At 37.7% G+C, this 16,956-nt stretch overlaps 2 gene segments (V, D, J or C); one reads left to right on the top strand and one right to left on the bottom strand.

Moving 5' to 3' along the window:
- Positions 1 to 3,630: 3,630 nt before the first annotated feature.
- On the bottom strand, positions 3,631 to 4,213 carry LOC127186511 (immunoglobulin kappa variable 1-39-like). The segment is given in 2 exon segments: positions 3,631 to 4,032; positions 4,145 to 4,213. Coding segments are annotated over 2 exon segments (399 nt in total).
- An 11,287-nt stretch (positions 4,214 to 15,500) lies between these two features.
- The window catches only part of LOC127186512 (immunoglobulin kappa constant-like), a 670,804-nt gene continuing 669,348 nt past the window's right edge, over positions 15,501 to 16,956 (top strand). The window contains exon 1 of the C gene segment in view: positions 15,501 to 15,576.

Below are 16,956 nucleotides of genomic sequence, written 5' to 3'. Positions count from 1 at the left end.
TACTGGGACTCTAACTAAGAGAAATATAGGAGAATGTGGAAATAGAAAGAGCCAGAGGGTCCTAGAAACCTACAACAACATTGTGACAGGTGGATCAGGCCTCAGGGGAGTCTGCTCAAACTACTGCACTAACCAAAACAGGCTTTCTTAATTGGTCTCTAGTTAACAGCAAGCCATTAAATTAAAAGGAACAGAGTTTTTTCTTTTTCCACTCTCTTTTTGTTACAGCAGGAAACTGTAAACTATAAGGCTGTGACCAAATAGCTTAGCTAATTAAGATCTCCTGCCATTAAATCACAATCAGTTTCAGCTAAAGAGGTGTTTCTGGAGATAGAGAAGCCAGAAGGCCTGAATAGTTCAAATTATAATGCTTTTTTCTTTTTTAAAAATATTTTCATTTTTATATTACATTCATATTATTATACATATATACAATAAACTACATATAGCAAGAAGAATCCTAACACAATCCAGTAATTATATAAATGGTAAATTTTTAATATTTTGGCTATTTGTATTTGGTAACCTCTAAGAAAACATCTTTCCTATCTTGGTGCTTCTAAAATTCTGAATGTGAATCAATTTCCATCACATATTGTCATTATCAACTTAAAACATCTATCTAGACCTAAAAAATCTTAACCCCCTAAACCACTAAGCTTCATTGTAAAACTGAGTTATCTGGCCTTAAATCCCTTCAGAGACTTGAGAAGGACTAAACTTGATTACCTGAATATCCTTGGAGTGCAAGTTAGTAGCTTTCCAATGAGAAGATGACAGAGACAGTTTGAAATTTGAAGAGTCACCCAAAACTTTCTGTAATGTTAGCATCATCTTCAGCCTTCTGGCCCAACATATCTGACAGATATAATTGTAAGGCAGGAGCTATTGAGGACTTGCTTAAACTGTCTTGGCAGACTTTGGCTGTGGATTCTGCCTGCATCCAAGCTTGCTCTTTTTTAGGCAGAATTTGTCTGTGGTAGAAACAAAGATATTTTGCCCAGTGGCTTGTTTGTCACATTTGAAGCCATATCCATAAAAAGGTTTTTGATGTTCATTGATAAGGCTTTAAAGCCTGAACCTTCTCAACTTCTTGCAATCAGCCTTGGTTTACTCTGCCTGTGTGGTGCAGCTGGCCTCTAGCATAAGGGGCAAACATTTTCCATCTCTTCATAGGAAGCCCTGGAAAATTGAACCAGGAGATTATATCAACCACTGAAGCTTTAAGCTATTTTGTTACTGAGTCAAATTTGTATTAGTTGTTTCAGGGTCTTTTGTAACAACTTACCAACTTTGTACTTTAAGTTAAAGGGATGTGATCTTTCACAGTCTAAACTATAGAATCAGAGTCAATGAGTTAAGTTCAGGATGTGGGTGCTGCACCTTCAAGAATATTTTAATGGAGAATTTACCTATTGTTTCTTGTAGCTTCTGTGTCTCTCACTGCTCTGTGGCAACATCACCCCATCATTATTCTTCATGGCCTCATGTACTTCTTTCATGTCTTCATAAAATCTACTGGTCAGCATGCTTGTGATTGCATCAATGGCCCAGCTGATTATTCAGCCTCCAGCTAATAAGAGTGAAAACTATGACACACCTCAGAGGTAGTAACCAGTAAAGACAAGTTCTTTCTGTATATACACTGTGTTCTTCCTACACCACTTTTTTCCTCTCTCCACTCTCTCTCTCCTTCTGTTGCTTTTAGACTTCTTTACCCACAATAACATTACATTCTTGTCACTTCTGAGAGAATGCACAGCAAGTATGTGATACTCAGAGGGTTACTGCAGGAGGATCATTTTTATACTTTAACATGAAGATCTGCTTTGTTTCCATCATCATATAGGAAACAGACACAGACAGAGAAGATTCTGAACAATTGAGACAGTAGCATTGTTTGCATAGAACATTCACAGCCTATAAATCCCCTTAGTCTGGTTAAACGTTTATTTTAAGAAAATCATATGAGTATATACTATGTTTTGATAAAAAACATGATCTACATTTATGAGCATGGAATAATTGACCCCATTATTTTGGGTAATTTAAAAATATCTCTGGTCCTCCTTTCAGGGTCCTGCATCTCTTAGCTTTATAGTAGAAAGAGTTGCCCCTAAACTCAGGAATAAACCAACAGTATTATCTATTTTAAGCCTTTTCACTCACTTAGGAAATATTAGAAAGGGACAAGGAAGTAAATAAGCTGTATGCAGCATGAATATGAAAATGTTTTGTACAAAAAATTTCATAGTTAAGTGTCCAGTGTTTTATGAAATATTTTGAAGTGTTCCCTTGAGAACTGCTTTTCTGAGTGTCCCACAGCTCACACATGGAAGACATGAGTGTACCACAGCTCACATATGGAAGAGATGAGTGTACCACAGCTCACGCATGGAAGAGATGAGTGTACCACAGCTCACATATGGAAGAGATGAGTGTACCACAACTCACGCATGGAAGAGATGAGTGTACCACAGCTCACGCATGGAAGAGATGAGTGTACCACAGATCACGCATGGAAGAGATGAGTGTACCATAGCTCACGCATGGAAGAGATGAGTGTACCACAGCTCACGCATGGAAGAGATGAGTGTACCACAGCTCACGCATGGAAGAGATGAGTGTACCACAGCTCATGCATGGAAGAGATGAGTGTACCAGAGCTCACACATGGAAGAGATGAGTGTACCAGACCTCACACATGGAAGAGATGAGTGTACCACAGCTCACACATGGAAGAGATTCCTAAATGATGACTATGGCAATTCACTTGGACTAAAGTATACAACCCCTAAACCAGAACATATCAATCTAACATAGAGGTCTTATTAAATGTAAACTATCAGTAGTGCTTGTAAATTATAGACTACTATTTCACATTTTTAATAATCTAACTCAGAACTAGATAAATAATTTTTGGCAAATTTAAGCAGCAAGACTTACATCTCATAATAGAAATTAATGTTATGTTTGTAGAATGCAGCATTTGTTAATTGTAATTAGTCTGATAATTAGCATTGCAGAAATATTTCAAGCAAATTTTCCATTTCTGTTAATTTTATGACTTAATTAAAGCTTTTTACTCCCGTTGTTTATTTACTATAATCCAAGACTTAGTGATAATACTTCAAAGAATACATTCACATATTAGGAATCTATCCCTTGTCTATCTATAGTTTATTGAAAATTCAGTAATAGCAACCATACTATATTTTCTGTTGTCAACATTGAATGGAAGTACTAGAATTCTAAACACAGCAAGGTTATACAGCCTAAACATTCTGTGTAGAGAGCTCTGTACTCTGAGAGAACAGCTGAGTGTACTATTTAATATCCACTTCAGTAAACTTCAAGAGATCTCAAGTCAGTTAATAGCTATTACTAATATTCTATTTTCCTGTATTAAAATAATCACTTCTTTAAATATTTAGGATGGCTTCTGTTATCCTTTATGTATCTCAACTGACACCTAGATATGTCAGGTGTGTAGACATCTATTATTAAGAAATCATGACATGTATTTCCATACCCCTAAAACTGTGGTGATATGATGGAGACTTGTGTGCATAGAAACCTCCTTGTGCCATTAACAAAAGCCTCCAGGTTACCCTCATATCCTGGCTGCACATGGAAAATGCTATCATCAGATAAAAGAAGAAATAAGAGTCTGGGGCAGCTTACACTCTCACTTCTGCTTCTGTGAGTGGTTTTTGTCATTACTTCTATCACGGTGGTACAAGCTATAACCTTGCATACAGTAGTAATCTGCGACATCTTCAGGCTCCAGGCTGCTGATGGTAAAGGAATAATCTGTCCCTGACCCACTGCCACTGAACCTGGAAGGGACTCCTGATTGCAAAGTGGATGCACCATAGATCAGTAGTTTAGGGGCTTCCCCTGGTTTCTGTTGATACCAAGACATTTGTTTGCTAATATCCTGGCTTGCTCTACAATTCATGGTGACTTTTTCTCCCACAGATGTAGACAAGGAGGATGGAGACTGGGTAACTTGGATATCACATCTGGCACCTGAATAAAGAAAAAAAAACACCCATGCAATTAATAACAACGTGACAGGATTACCTTCAAAAACAAGCAATACTAGTCAAAGTGTTGCTTTCCCAAGGCAAACCATCCTTACTTGGGAGCCAGAGTATCAGCAGACCCAGGAGCTGCACAGAGACCCTCATTTCCATGCTGTGTTAGGGACTGACTCTTCTAGAGGGTTTGACCGGCTTTTTTAAATGTACTCAAGGCAGTGGGTTGTGCTCTGGCACATGCAAATCATTGGGAGCTGGGTAAAGCTGAAGGCAGGTGCTGCCATAGTGCATCTCTGTAAAAGCTCAGTCTTTCTTTCTACCTCAACAGCACAGAGAACATTTTCCTTCTCCCTGAAAAAACAGGGTCTTTCTACTGGTTGTGAAAAGCCTTGATTTCTTATAGATTCACTTCTTTGCCTGCAGGCTACAATCAAAGAAACTGCAATTAAGTTTTCAAGCTCCTCCTCTTTGCCACAGGTTACTGGGATCACAGAAGAGTCTTCTTTGGTAAAATTACTTCACATCCTTAGTGTGAAGCTGAAGAGCGAAGCAGTCACATGAGTATCCTTTATATGGAAGGATGGAATCTATGCCTAAACTGCCATTGTTAAGTAACTCTTTCTCTATTCAGGATTACCTAGTCCAGTTCCCTGTTTTCTTTGGTATCTAAAGTTAGGTGTATTTTGTCTTCCTTTCTGAAGCATGTGAGATACCACCCTAGCTCTGATTTTAGTTATGCATAGTCACACAGCTTTGGCTGCTCCATGGTATTGGTTTCCTTCCACTCTCTGTTACCCCAGGCCATGCTGTTTAAAGGTGCAGGTGTCTCCTTACCAAGTACTTCTTTGCTCTTTGGATCAGATATATTAATAATTAAATTTGTTCATCTAAAATACAGTTTTCAGTGGCTACTTAGGCCAATGCATAGATTTCACATTTATCGCCCATTGTATTTTTACCAAAAATGTAACTCTTCAATACATTATTGTTTGCACTATTTTACCAAAATAGAGGACAATAATCTTCACTGTATTTTAAATTTAAAATACAATGGCTATAAGTGCATATATTTGTTTTAGGTCACTCTATTGGCAATGAAATCACCCTTCCCCACACAGTGCTAAAGAGGAAACACAGCTTTAGGCTGACAGTCTGGTATTCTCTGGAAAGTCTATAAAATAATTTCCTGCAAAAGTTATGATTCTGTTCTACTGAGGGTGGATGGGTAATAGAACATACCCAACAGTAAAGTACAGAGAGTGATACTGGCGGTTGTAGCATAAAATGGTAAAATGTGGACACAGGGAAGCAAGTGAGGTTGAACAATTAAGGTGTAAATAGACAAAAGCAAATATGTATTAAAGTACCCAAAGAAAACCTGTTGTTTTGTGTGCTAATTAAATGTGTAAGTGGTAAAAAACCATTAAACCTAGCTGTGTCTCTCTATTATAGAAAACATACAGATTTTTCTGGAGGTTAAGATCTTTTCCCCAGTTGACAGTATTAAATATTAATGTTCATATTAATTATTGTTTACTCCTTTCCTTAAATATAAAATTTAGGAACTAGTAAATCACGAGGAACCTTAGGAAATTAAATATTTAATATTAGAAATATTATATTATATATTATATTATACTAGGTAGGCATTATCAAACAAAGCAAAAATTAACATAGCTTACTCAAGTGTTTAATAACTAAAATACTACCTATTTAATGAATAGATTAGGTGATTAATGCATGCACAAAGAAATAGACTTAGTTATAAATAAATGGACAATTAAGATATGTACATATATAAGGTAAATACCTTATACTTTTCTTTTAACTTTTAGTACACAGGGATTTAAAAAAGAGTCTGTGCATGATGTTTAATGGCATGATAACTAAAATACGCACAAAGAAATAACAATGTAAAATTAAAAGTAAAAACTGGAGTAAATAAATAGCCTTATGTATTTGAGCTTCTCTTTTTCTCCTATGACTGAAAAACAAATGATTGATATAAATCTACATTGAGAGGTACATGAATGCAAATTGTAAGTAAATATCTATGGGGAAAGAAATGAAGTTGTGCTGGACCAAAGAGATTTGTATTATTGAGTCTAAATTGGTATTAAATAAGATCATATTATTATAGATTAAATAAGTTATAATATTCAAAGTTATCATTAAGAAAGAACATAAAGGAGGGGGATACAAATGGCGGTGCCAAACATGCAAGTTTTCTGATCTGCAGGACAGAGACTAGGGACCCACCTGGGAGCTACAGACCACAAGACCTGAATAAACCTAGGTGAGAGGGGTTCGCAAAGTGCAGAGCACAGGTGGGTCCTTCCTCTGGCCATGCAACTTGCCCATGGAGGATGGGTGCACAGTGTCCAGAGTCTGGACCAATACTCACTTGTGAGCTGCTGCCATGTGATATATCAGGGAATTGGTATCTGAGAGTGAACTGTGGGCAGTGAAACACAAAGGAGCTGCTGGCCTGGGGAAAATACAGGAAAATGGGTGACTGCAGACTAACCCATGAGTCCACTGAAATCACCAAGGGTGGGTAACTACACAAGCACACTATCCAAAGCCCAGTACAGTTGAGTGTGCATGCCTTATCTGCCCTCTCTCTCTCCTTCTCTGACGGATCTGTGGGCCACACAGTAACAACATCAGTGTCTGCTGGCCAATGGGCTCTGAAGAGAGTGTGGATCTGGAATATATTTGACCTCAGATAATCCTGGCAGTCCACAGAGGGACCCAGGGACCACACAGGAACCCAGGCAGCTGTGGACACAAACTCCAGCCCCATACTTGGGTTGACTGATCTAAGGTGGCATGATCTGAGCAGATTGGGAAGAAACCCAGCCAGCTATCCCATCAGACTGTTCCTGTAAACTTGACCAGAAGCAATCTGGACAGAACGGATCTGCTAGTTGCCTAGCCAGCCACCACAGCTCAGCAGGGGCTCTCATGCTCTCAGGAGGGACTGAACCAGCCTGAGGGGATCTGGCAGAAACCTAGCCACCTGCTCCAACCCAGGGAGCAATTCCCATATGCTCTGGCAGAGCCTGACCAGCTGCCACAGCCCAGCAGAAGTTCCTGTGTGCACCCAGACCGACAGGACTAAATCCACCTGAAGGGATCAGGCAGAATCCCAGACACTTCCACAAGCAAAGGGGCTGTATCTACTCTCTCAAGCAAGACTGAACCTAGGCCCCATGGCTAGGACAAATCAGGCAGAATCCTAAGCAACCCCTACTATCCAGCAGGGGCTCTGCCACTCTAGGGTGGACTGAGCCTAGGCCCTCAAAGCCCCAGTGCCCAATGGCAGGATTTTTCAAAGCCCAGTAAAAGGCAGGATAGTGGGCTTTATCTACACTACCTTGAAGTGATCCTTGGGCTGCTGATCACCAGCACTAGCCTCTGCTGACCCAGTGGGGAGCTCAGGGTGTGAAGTAAAGTCCCCAGGAGGTGAAACCAAGTCACCGGCCTGATTCAGGGAAGGGTTCCCTGATCCCCACAGGTGAGATCTATATACACACACCAATGAACTATTCTCAACAAGTAGTAAAGGACACTGGAAACTACCTCCCAATGTCAGACACAGCAAGATGACTAATGGACAGTGTAAAAACACAAACAACAAAAACCAAAACATTATGGAATCTTCAGATTGCAGCTATGCCAAAGAAATCAATCCTGAAACTCAAACAAAATTGAAACACAAGAAAATGACCTCAAATCCTTAGTAATGAAGATGATAATGGAGGAAAAAATAAAATCCATAAGCCAATGCAGGAAGATGGAGCTAAACAGATTAAAAACATTAATGAAGCCTATAGAGGCACCGGAAGAAATTTAGGAAAATATAAACAATCAGATGAAGAAAATCAATAAAACAGTTCAAGATATGAAGATGAAAATGGAAACAAAGCACAGACAGAAGAAAGCCAGGAATGAGAGAACTTACAGAAGAAAGCAAGTAATGCAGAGGAAAGCTTCTCTAATAGAATTCACAAGATGGATGAATGAATCTCAGGAGTAAACGATACAATTGTAGAACTTGAAGCAACCATACAAAAAAATTCTAAATCTAAAACATTCCTGATGCAAATCATCCAAGAAATCAAGGATACCATGAAAAGATGAAACTTGAGGATAATAGGCATTGAGAAAAGAGACAATGCCCAGCTCCAAGGCCCCAAAAATAGTTTCAATAAAATTATAGAACAAAATTTCCCCCATTTAATGAAGAAGATGCATATAAACCTTCATGAGACCTACAGAACATCAAATACAATAGACCAGAAAAGAAAATCCTTTTGCCACATAATAATAAAAACAAAAAAAGTACAGGACAAAAAAGAAAAACATGAAAAATGGCAAGGGAAAAGGGCCAAGAAACATATAATTAGAAACCTATCAGAATTACAGCTGACATCTCAGCAGAAACCACAAGAGCCAAAAGGGACTAGAGAGGTCCTGCAAATCCTAAGAGACCAGAGATGCCATCCCAGTCTACTATACCCAGCTAAACTATCAATAACCATTGATGGAGAAAACATGATATTCCATGACAAAAACTAATTCAAACCACAAATCTGGCCCTACAGAAGTTACCAGAAGGAAAACTCCAACTCAAAGTGACAAAATCCAACCAAAATAACACAGGAAATAGATAACTATACTGTCATAAAAAAACAATCACATAAACATTCTACTGTAACCAACATCAAAATCAAGGGATTTAGCAGTCACTGGTCATTAATATCTCTCAACATCCATGATCTAAATACTCCAATAAAAAACACAGACTAACTGAATGGATGCATAAATAAGACTGAACATTCTTCTGCATTCAAGAAACACATCTCAGCCACAAGGATAGACATTATCTCAGGGTAAAAGCCTAAAAAGGGGTATTCCAAGTGAACAGACACAGGAAGCAAGCTGGTGTATCTAATAAAATAGATTTTAACCCAAAATTAACAAAAACAAATGAGGAAGGTCACTTCATATTCATCAAAGGTAAAGTCAACCAAGATAACATCACAATTATGAACATCTACACTCCTAAAACAAGGGCACACACATTTGTAAAAGAAATATTAACCAAGCTTAAATCACACATCAGCCACCACACATTAATAGTTGGAGACTTCAACACCCCATTTTCACCAAAGGATAGGTCAATGAAGCAGAATCTAAATTAAGAAATAATGACACTAACTGATGTCATGAATAAAATGGATCGAACAGATATCTACAGAACTTTTCATCCAAACACAAAAGATTATACTTCTTCTCAGCACCTCATGGAATCTTCTCCAAAATGGATCATATAGTAGGTCACAAAGCAAGCCTGAACAGATGCAAGAAGATTGAAATAATACCTTGTATCCTATCAGATCACCGTGGACTAAAGCTGGACTTCAACAGCAAAAATAACAAAAATCCTACACACATGGAAACTAAACAACTCTCTACTTAATGACAACTAGGTCAGGGAAGAACTAAAGAAAGAAATTAAGGACTTTCTAAAATTCAATGAAAATGATTGAACAACATACTGAAATTTATGGGAAACACTGAAAGCACTGCTAAAAGGAAATTTTATAGCACTAATAGCCTTCATAAAGAAATTGGACACATCTCAGATAGGCAACTTAATGACACATTTGGAAGCCCTAGACAAAAAAGTAGCAGAAACACCAAAGATAAGTAGATGGCTGGAAATAATCAGACTCAGGGATGAAATCAATAAATTAGAAACAAAGAGAACAATTCAAAGAATCAAGAAAACCAATAGCTGGCTTTTTGAGAAAATCAAGATAGACAAAGCATTAGCTAATCTACCTAAAAGGTAAAGAGACACTATCCAAATAAACAAAATAAAAATGATAAGGGACACATAACAGATACTGAATAAATACAAAGAATCATAAGGTCCTATGTCAAAGGCTTATATGTCACAAAATTTGAAAATCTAAGGGAAATGGACAATTATCTTGATGATTTCATTTGCCAAAGTTGAATCAAGATCAGATAAACAAATTAAATAGTACTGTTTCTCTTGCAGAAATAGAAGCAGTCATTCTGCCCAGGGCCAGTTGGTTTCAACACAAAATTCCATCAGGTCTTCAAAGAAGAGCTTACACTGATACTCTTCAAGCGGCTCCACAAAATAGAAATGGAAAGAACATTACCAAACTCATTCTATGGTGCCACAGTCATCTTGATGCCTACACCTCACAAAGGCCCAACAAAGAAAAGAAATTTCAGACCAATTTCTCTTATGAACATTGATTCAAAGATATTCAATAAAATACTCACGAACCGAATCCATGAGCACATCAAAAATATTATTCACTATGAAAATATAGGCTTCATTACAGGCATGCAGGGATGGTTCAATAAATGGAAATACATCAATGTAATCCACCATTTAAACAAACTGAAAGAAAATAGTGAAATGATCATCTCCTTAGATGCCAAAAAAACATTTGACAATATCCAACACCCACTCATGTTTAAAGTTTTGGAGACATAAGGGATACAAACAGCATACCTAAACATAATAAAGGCTATATAGAGCAAGCCAATAGCCAACATCAAATTAAATGGAAATGCAAGGAAAATCCTCTAAAATCAGGGACCAAACAAGGCTGCCCACTATCCCCATATCTCTGCAGTATAGGTCTTATAGTTAGAGCAATAAGACAACAAAAGAAGATCGGGGGAAACAAACGTGAAAGGAGGAAGTCAAATTATGCCTATTTGCACATAATATGATAGTGTACATATGTGACCCCCAAAATTACACCAGAGAACTCCTACAGCTGATAAATACATTCAGAAAAGCCCTGGATACAAAATTAACTAAAAATTAGTAGCCTTCCTGTATACAGAGAAATTAGAGAAACTCCAGCCTTTACAATAGCCAAAAGCAATATAAAATATCTAGGAACAACTCTAATCAAGATAGTGAAAGACTAGTTTGAAAAAAAACTCCAAATCTCTGATGAAGGAGATTGAAGATGACATCAGAAGATGGAAACATATCCCTTGTTCATGGATCAGGAGAATTAAAATAGTAAAAATTGCAATCTTACCAAAAGTAATTTACAGATTCAATGCAATCCGTATCAAAATACCTATACAATTTTTAAAAGCATTAAAAACTCAATTCTCAATTTCATATGAAAAACAAAAATCCAGAATTGCTAAAACAATCTTGTACAATAAAAGATCCCTCAGAGTAATCTCCATACCTGATCTCAAGCTGTACTATAGAGCAACAGTAGTTAAAACAACATGGTACTGGCACAGCAATAGGCTAGTTGACCAATGGAATCGAGTTGAAGATCCAGAAATAAATCCACACATATATGGACATTTGAGTTTTGACAAAGAAGCCAAATCTATTCAATGGAAAAAGGATATCCTCTTCAACAAATGGTGCTGATCTTACTGGATGCAAGTAAATACATATTTATCACCATGAACAAACATCAAGATGAAGTGGATTAAAGACCTCAATGAAAAACAAGAGACACTAAATCAGTTAGAAGAAAAATTGGGGAGGATCCTGGGACTCATTGGCACAGGAGACGACTTCCTGAACAGTACACCAGCAGCACAGGCTTACAGTCAACAATTAATAAATCGGACATCATTAGGTTGAGAAGCTTCTATAAGGCAGAAGACACTGTCAAGAGAATAAAGCAACAGCCTACAGACTGGTAAAAGATCTTTACCAACCCTACATCTGACAAAGGACTAATATCCAAAATGTAGAAAGAGCTCAAGAATTAAACACCACCAAACCAAATAAACCAATTAAGAAATGGGATTTAGAATTAAACAGAGAATTCTCAACAGAGGAATAGTGAATGGCTGAGAAAAATTAAAGAAATGCTCAATGTCCTTAGTCATCAGAGAAATGCAAGTCAAAACAACTCTGAGATTTCATCTTACATCCATCAGAATAGATAAGATCAAAAACTGAAGTGACAGCATATGCTGGCAAGGATGTGGAGAAAGAGGAACACTCCTTGATTGTTGGTGGGAGTACAAACTTATACAACCACTTTGGAACTCAATCTGGCACTTTTTCAAAAACTGGGCATAGGTTTACCTCAAGACTCATCTACTCCATTTCTTGGAATAAAACCAAGAGATGGTCCACCACACAATTAGGAAATATGCTCAACCATGTTCAAAGCATCTTTATTCTTAATAGCCAGCATCTGGAAACAACCTAGATGTCACTCAGTCAAAGAATGGATAAAGAAACTGTGATACATTTACACTATGGAATACTACTCAGCTATTAAAAGCAAGGAATTCCTGAAATTGGCAAGCATATGGATGGAAGGAGAAATAATCATCCTGAGTGAATTAACCCAGACCCAGAGAGATACAAATGGCATATAGTCACTTATAATTGGACACTAGCCCAACAGAGATATACTCTGAAAGTCTTCACTTAGCTGGTGACTGGTATACATTCTGGGACTTCCTACTGAGATTCTAGGTGAGAGATGTAGGGAAAAATGGGGAACTACAAGGATCCTGAAACCTACAAGAAGACCATTAAGGATGGCAGAACTAGATCTAGGTGGGTTAGCTCAAACTACTGTACCAATCAAGGTCAATCCATGCAATAACCCTAGAACCCCTATCTATATCTAGCCAATGGACACCACATTCTCCATAATTGTGTGGAGAGCAAGGACTGAAAAGAACATGAACTCTAGTGCCCCCCTATTTGATCATTTCCCCTTGATGAGGGACCTGGTGACACTCAGAAGAAGTGTAAGCAGGCTATACGGAAGAGACATGATAGGCTGGGATCTTATAGTAGGGGACAAAGTCCTCTTCTGTCACAGACCTAGGGGAGGGGAATAGGATGAAATAAGGAGGGAGGGGAACAGGAAGATACAACAGAAGGGATAACAAATGAGCTGTAATCTGAATAAATTATTTAAATAAAATTTTAAAAAATATTAATGCAAACAACCCAAAATTTACTTTGTTTTTTTTGTCCATTGATGCATACAGAACCCATATTCACTGTTTGAAATATAGTGAGAAGTGCATAATGTTTATGATTATTAAAGTTAGATTTCAGTATGCTCTTTGGCTTTTCCAAATGTGTGATGACTTGGTGCCCATATGCTCCAGTTATTGTGCCACAAAGGCAGAACTGAAGAAAGTGTATTTCACAAAGTACATACACACAAGGAGCAGTGCGGTTTTCTCTAATTTAAATTGTTAATTTTTTTAATCGTAGGCTTTCTGATACCTATAATATGCAATCTCAGAGTCGATTTGGTTGGCATTTCCTGGATGACTAAGGATGTTGAGTATTTCTTAAGTGTTTCACAGCCATTTGATATTACTCTGTTGAGAATTCTTTGTACCCCTTTCAAATTAGGTTATTTGGTTTCATGGTGTTTAATTTCTTGAGTTCTTTATTCTCCATATATTTTGAATATTAGCCATTTGTTGGATGAAGGATTGGTAAATATCTTTTCCCATTGTGTGTTGTTTTGTTCTTTTGGCAGTGTCTTTTTCCTTAAAAAAGTTTTTCTGTTTCTTGAGGTCCCTTTTATTAATTGTTGAATTTACAACCTGAGCTATTGGTGTTCTGTTCGGGAAGTTGTCTCCTGCACCAATGAAGTCAAGGCTCTTCTCCATTTTCTCTTCTAACAGGTTTAGTGTGTCTGGTCTTATGTTGAGGTCTTTAATCCATTAAAAACTCAAATAGCAGTACATGCTGGTGAGGATATAGAGAAATGGAAACACTTTGTCATTACTGTTGGGAATGAAAACTCATATAAGAACTTTGGAAATCAATCTGTACTCTCTCAGCATATTAGAACTAGTGTTACCTAAAGACCCAGGCATGACACCTTGGGCATATACCTGAAAGATGCTACACCTTACAATGCAAGTATTTGTTCAACTATGTCCATGCATATCTATTCATAATTGCCAGAATCTAAAAACAATCTAGATGTGCCTCAGCCTAAAAATAGATAAAGAAACTGTGGTACATTTACACAATGGAATACAATTCAGCTGTCATAAACAAGAAAATCTTAAAATTGTGAGACAAATGGATAGAACCAGAAAAGATCATCCTGAGTGATGTAACCAGACACAGAAAGACATGCATGATATAATGACTTTCAAGTGGATATTTGCCCAACATAGATGTTCTCTGAGAGACTCAACTCAGTAGGGGATTGGCACATATATTGGTACTTTTAGCCAGACTCTTGGTGAAGTGATGAGAGTTGCATGGAAGAGTTGGAGGATGGAAGAATCAGAAAGGATCAGAATATCCACAAGGGCACCATCAAGGCCAACAGATCTGGACCCAGGGCCTGCTCAAACTGATACACCAATCAAGAGATTACAAGCAGAGAACTTGGAGACATTGTTCAGAAGTAGCCAATGCACAGCTCATTCTCTACTTTGGGAGGAGGATGAGTGCGGGGATTGCTTATGACACAAGATTTAGTGCTGGCGATCACTTCCCCTAGCCTGGCAGCCCTGCAGCCCTCAGAAAAGGGGATGCATGCTATCCTGATGGGACCTGATAGGCTGAGTTCAGAAGGTTTTTTTTAGCATGTTCTTTTCCCATCAAGCACCATTTTCTGTTTTACCTCTTTAATCCATTATGTAGAACATATTTTCTGTGAGGTTGCAATCATGAGAAGCATGAAAGACTCTTCCCTTTATCTAAACTGTAGCTGTAACAAGGACCTTTGCATATTGCTCCCTAGGGAGGTTCCCACCCTTGCTAGTTTGACATAAAAGCTCTGTTGCCTCTTTGCAGTGACTGACCAGTCTCTTCAGCAGCCTCCTCAAAATGAAGTTGCCTGTTCTGCTGTTGATGCTGATGTTCTTCAGGATTCCTGGTGAGGACAGAGGGAAGTGAGAGAGGGAGATGGGTAGATAGGATGAGCCCTGTTTTCCCCTGGTAATCACATTTGTTTTATCAATTTATAAGAAGATGGGACTTATCCTAAAGGACGGGGCTTGTGATGTCTACATCTGTGAGAAGGAGGTTCCAGCTGGGAGTGAACCTGTTTTATAATGAAGCTCATGACATGGATTGACTGAGAAATTCTGAGTTATGCCTAGAATGCCCTTAGATCCTTCATTTCACCCGTTGTGATAAAAAGATAAAATTAGTGTATAAATAATTGTATGTTAAAATAAATACCTCATTTGAAAATAACTATCCAAAAAGAAACCACAAAGATTGCTCATGAAGTGTGTCCATAACTTTGTACTTCTCTGTCATTATTTCAGCCTCCAGTTGTGATGTTGTGATGACCCAAACTCCAGCCTCTCTGCCTGTCAGCCTTGGAGATCCAGCTTCTATCTCTTGCAGATCTAGTCAGAGCCTCCTAGCTAGTAGTGGAAACACCTACTTGGATTGGTACCTGCAGAAGCCAGGCCAGTCTCCACAGCTCCTCATCTACTTGGTTTCCAACCGATTTTCTGGAGTCCCAGACAGGTTCAGTGGCAGTGGGTCAGGCACAGATTTCACACTCAAAATCAGCAGAGTGGGGCCTGAGGATTTGGGAGTTTATTACTGTTTTCAACATACTCATGCTCCTCCCACAGTGATACAGGGTATAACAAAAACATCCTTGCTCGTGATGCCAGCTGCCAAATGTGTAACTCACATGTGAGACAGAGAGAAGTGCTGAGGAACTCCAGATTAGGGTTGCACCTGCCGGCATGTGCATCTCATTGCTATTTTTTTCTTCATTGGCTTCATAACAATGATATTGTATTTGTCTCAGGAGAATGGTGAACAGGTGTCCCCTCTGCAACCAGGAATGATGGTGGGTAAACCTGAGTCAAAACGCATTCTGATCCTAGAGACCTTGTATGCCTTTGTCAGTCAGCACTATCCAGTAAACAGACAGGAAACTGAGACACATTCCCTTAATAAACAATCTTCTGTAACTATATGTGTACTTCATTTGACACATTTCATGGTTTTAACTTAGTTTACATTGTATTAATATAAATATTGCATATCCTACTTCCATTTGTTTCTTAAGTGTGTAAAATACATTCATTGACTCCCAAATATACAGATTATATTTTACTCATAAAGTCCTTCTTTTCTGACAAATAAATAGTGATTTTTATCTCACTCCAACTGTTGTAACTACCTTGACTCCATGTTTTTATTTCAAATTGTACACGGAGTTACAGATGAGTAGGATCATATTTATGCTAGTATTTCCATTTTTTCTTTGAAAATGGTTTCAATTTTCTTGTCATTTTGTGTTTTTATGTATTGATGAAAATTAATGCTTTCCTTCTATAGTTGTATAAATTTATTAAATTTAATGCAAACTTATGTTCAGGTTAAGTTAACACTCTTGTTTTTGGAGAATGTTTATATTTTCTTTTACTTCTGAAATTTTCTAGTAACTATAGTTTGGGGTGGGGAAGTGGAAAGGGAAATTTTTGCTCTTAATTGTTGCTGGAATTTTGGTTAGATTACCCAAGTATCTCCTCGTTGTTATATTCTTACTATGAAATTAATGTCACTCTAGTAGAATTTCCTTTTGTGTCCGTCCCTCTTCTCTTAAAGTCTTAGGGATGTTTTCATTTTTGTTTGTTTGTTTTTTTTTTTTGTGTGTGTGTGTGTGTGTGTGTGTTTTCTTTTTGGTATTTGAACATTTGGACAGGTCTTTTGAATTGAATTTAAATGAGAGACTTTGAGATTCCATGATCTGGATGTTTAGATAGTATTTTATTAACTGTGTGTTCTGTATGTACACCGTTTTCTCTTCTTTCTAAAAATGCATATATTTGTATTCATTCAATGTCATCGCAAAATTTCCCTATGCCATTCATTCTTTTTCATTTTGCT

Source organism: Acomys russatus, unplaced genomic scaffold (assembly GCF_903995435.1).
Source record: "Acomys russatus unplaced genomic scaffold, mAcoRus1.1, whole genome shotgun sequence".
Lineage (NCBI taxonomy): Eukaryota > Metazoa > Chordata > Mammalia > Rodentia > Muridae > Acomys > Acomys russatus.
Note: the sequence above shows the minus strand (reverse complement) of the source record. Positions and strands in the feature narration are given on the sequence as shown.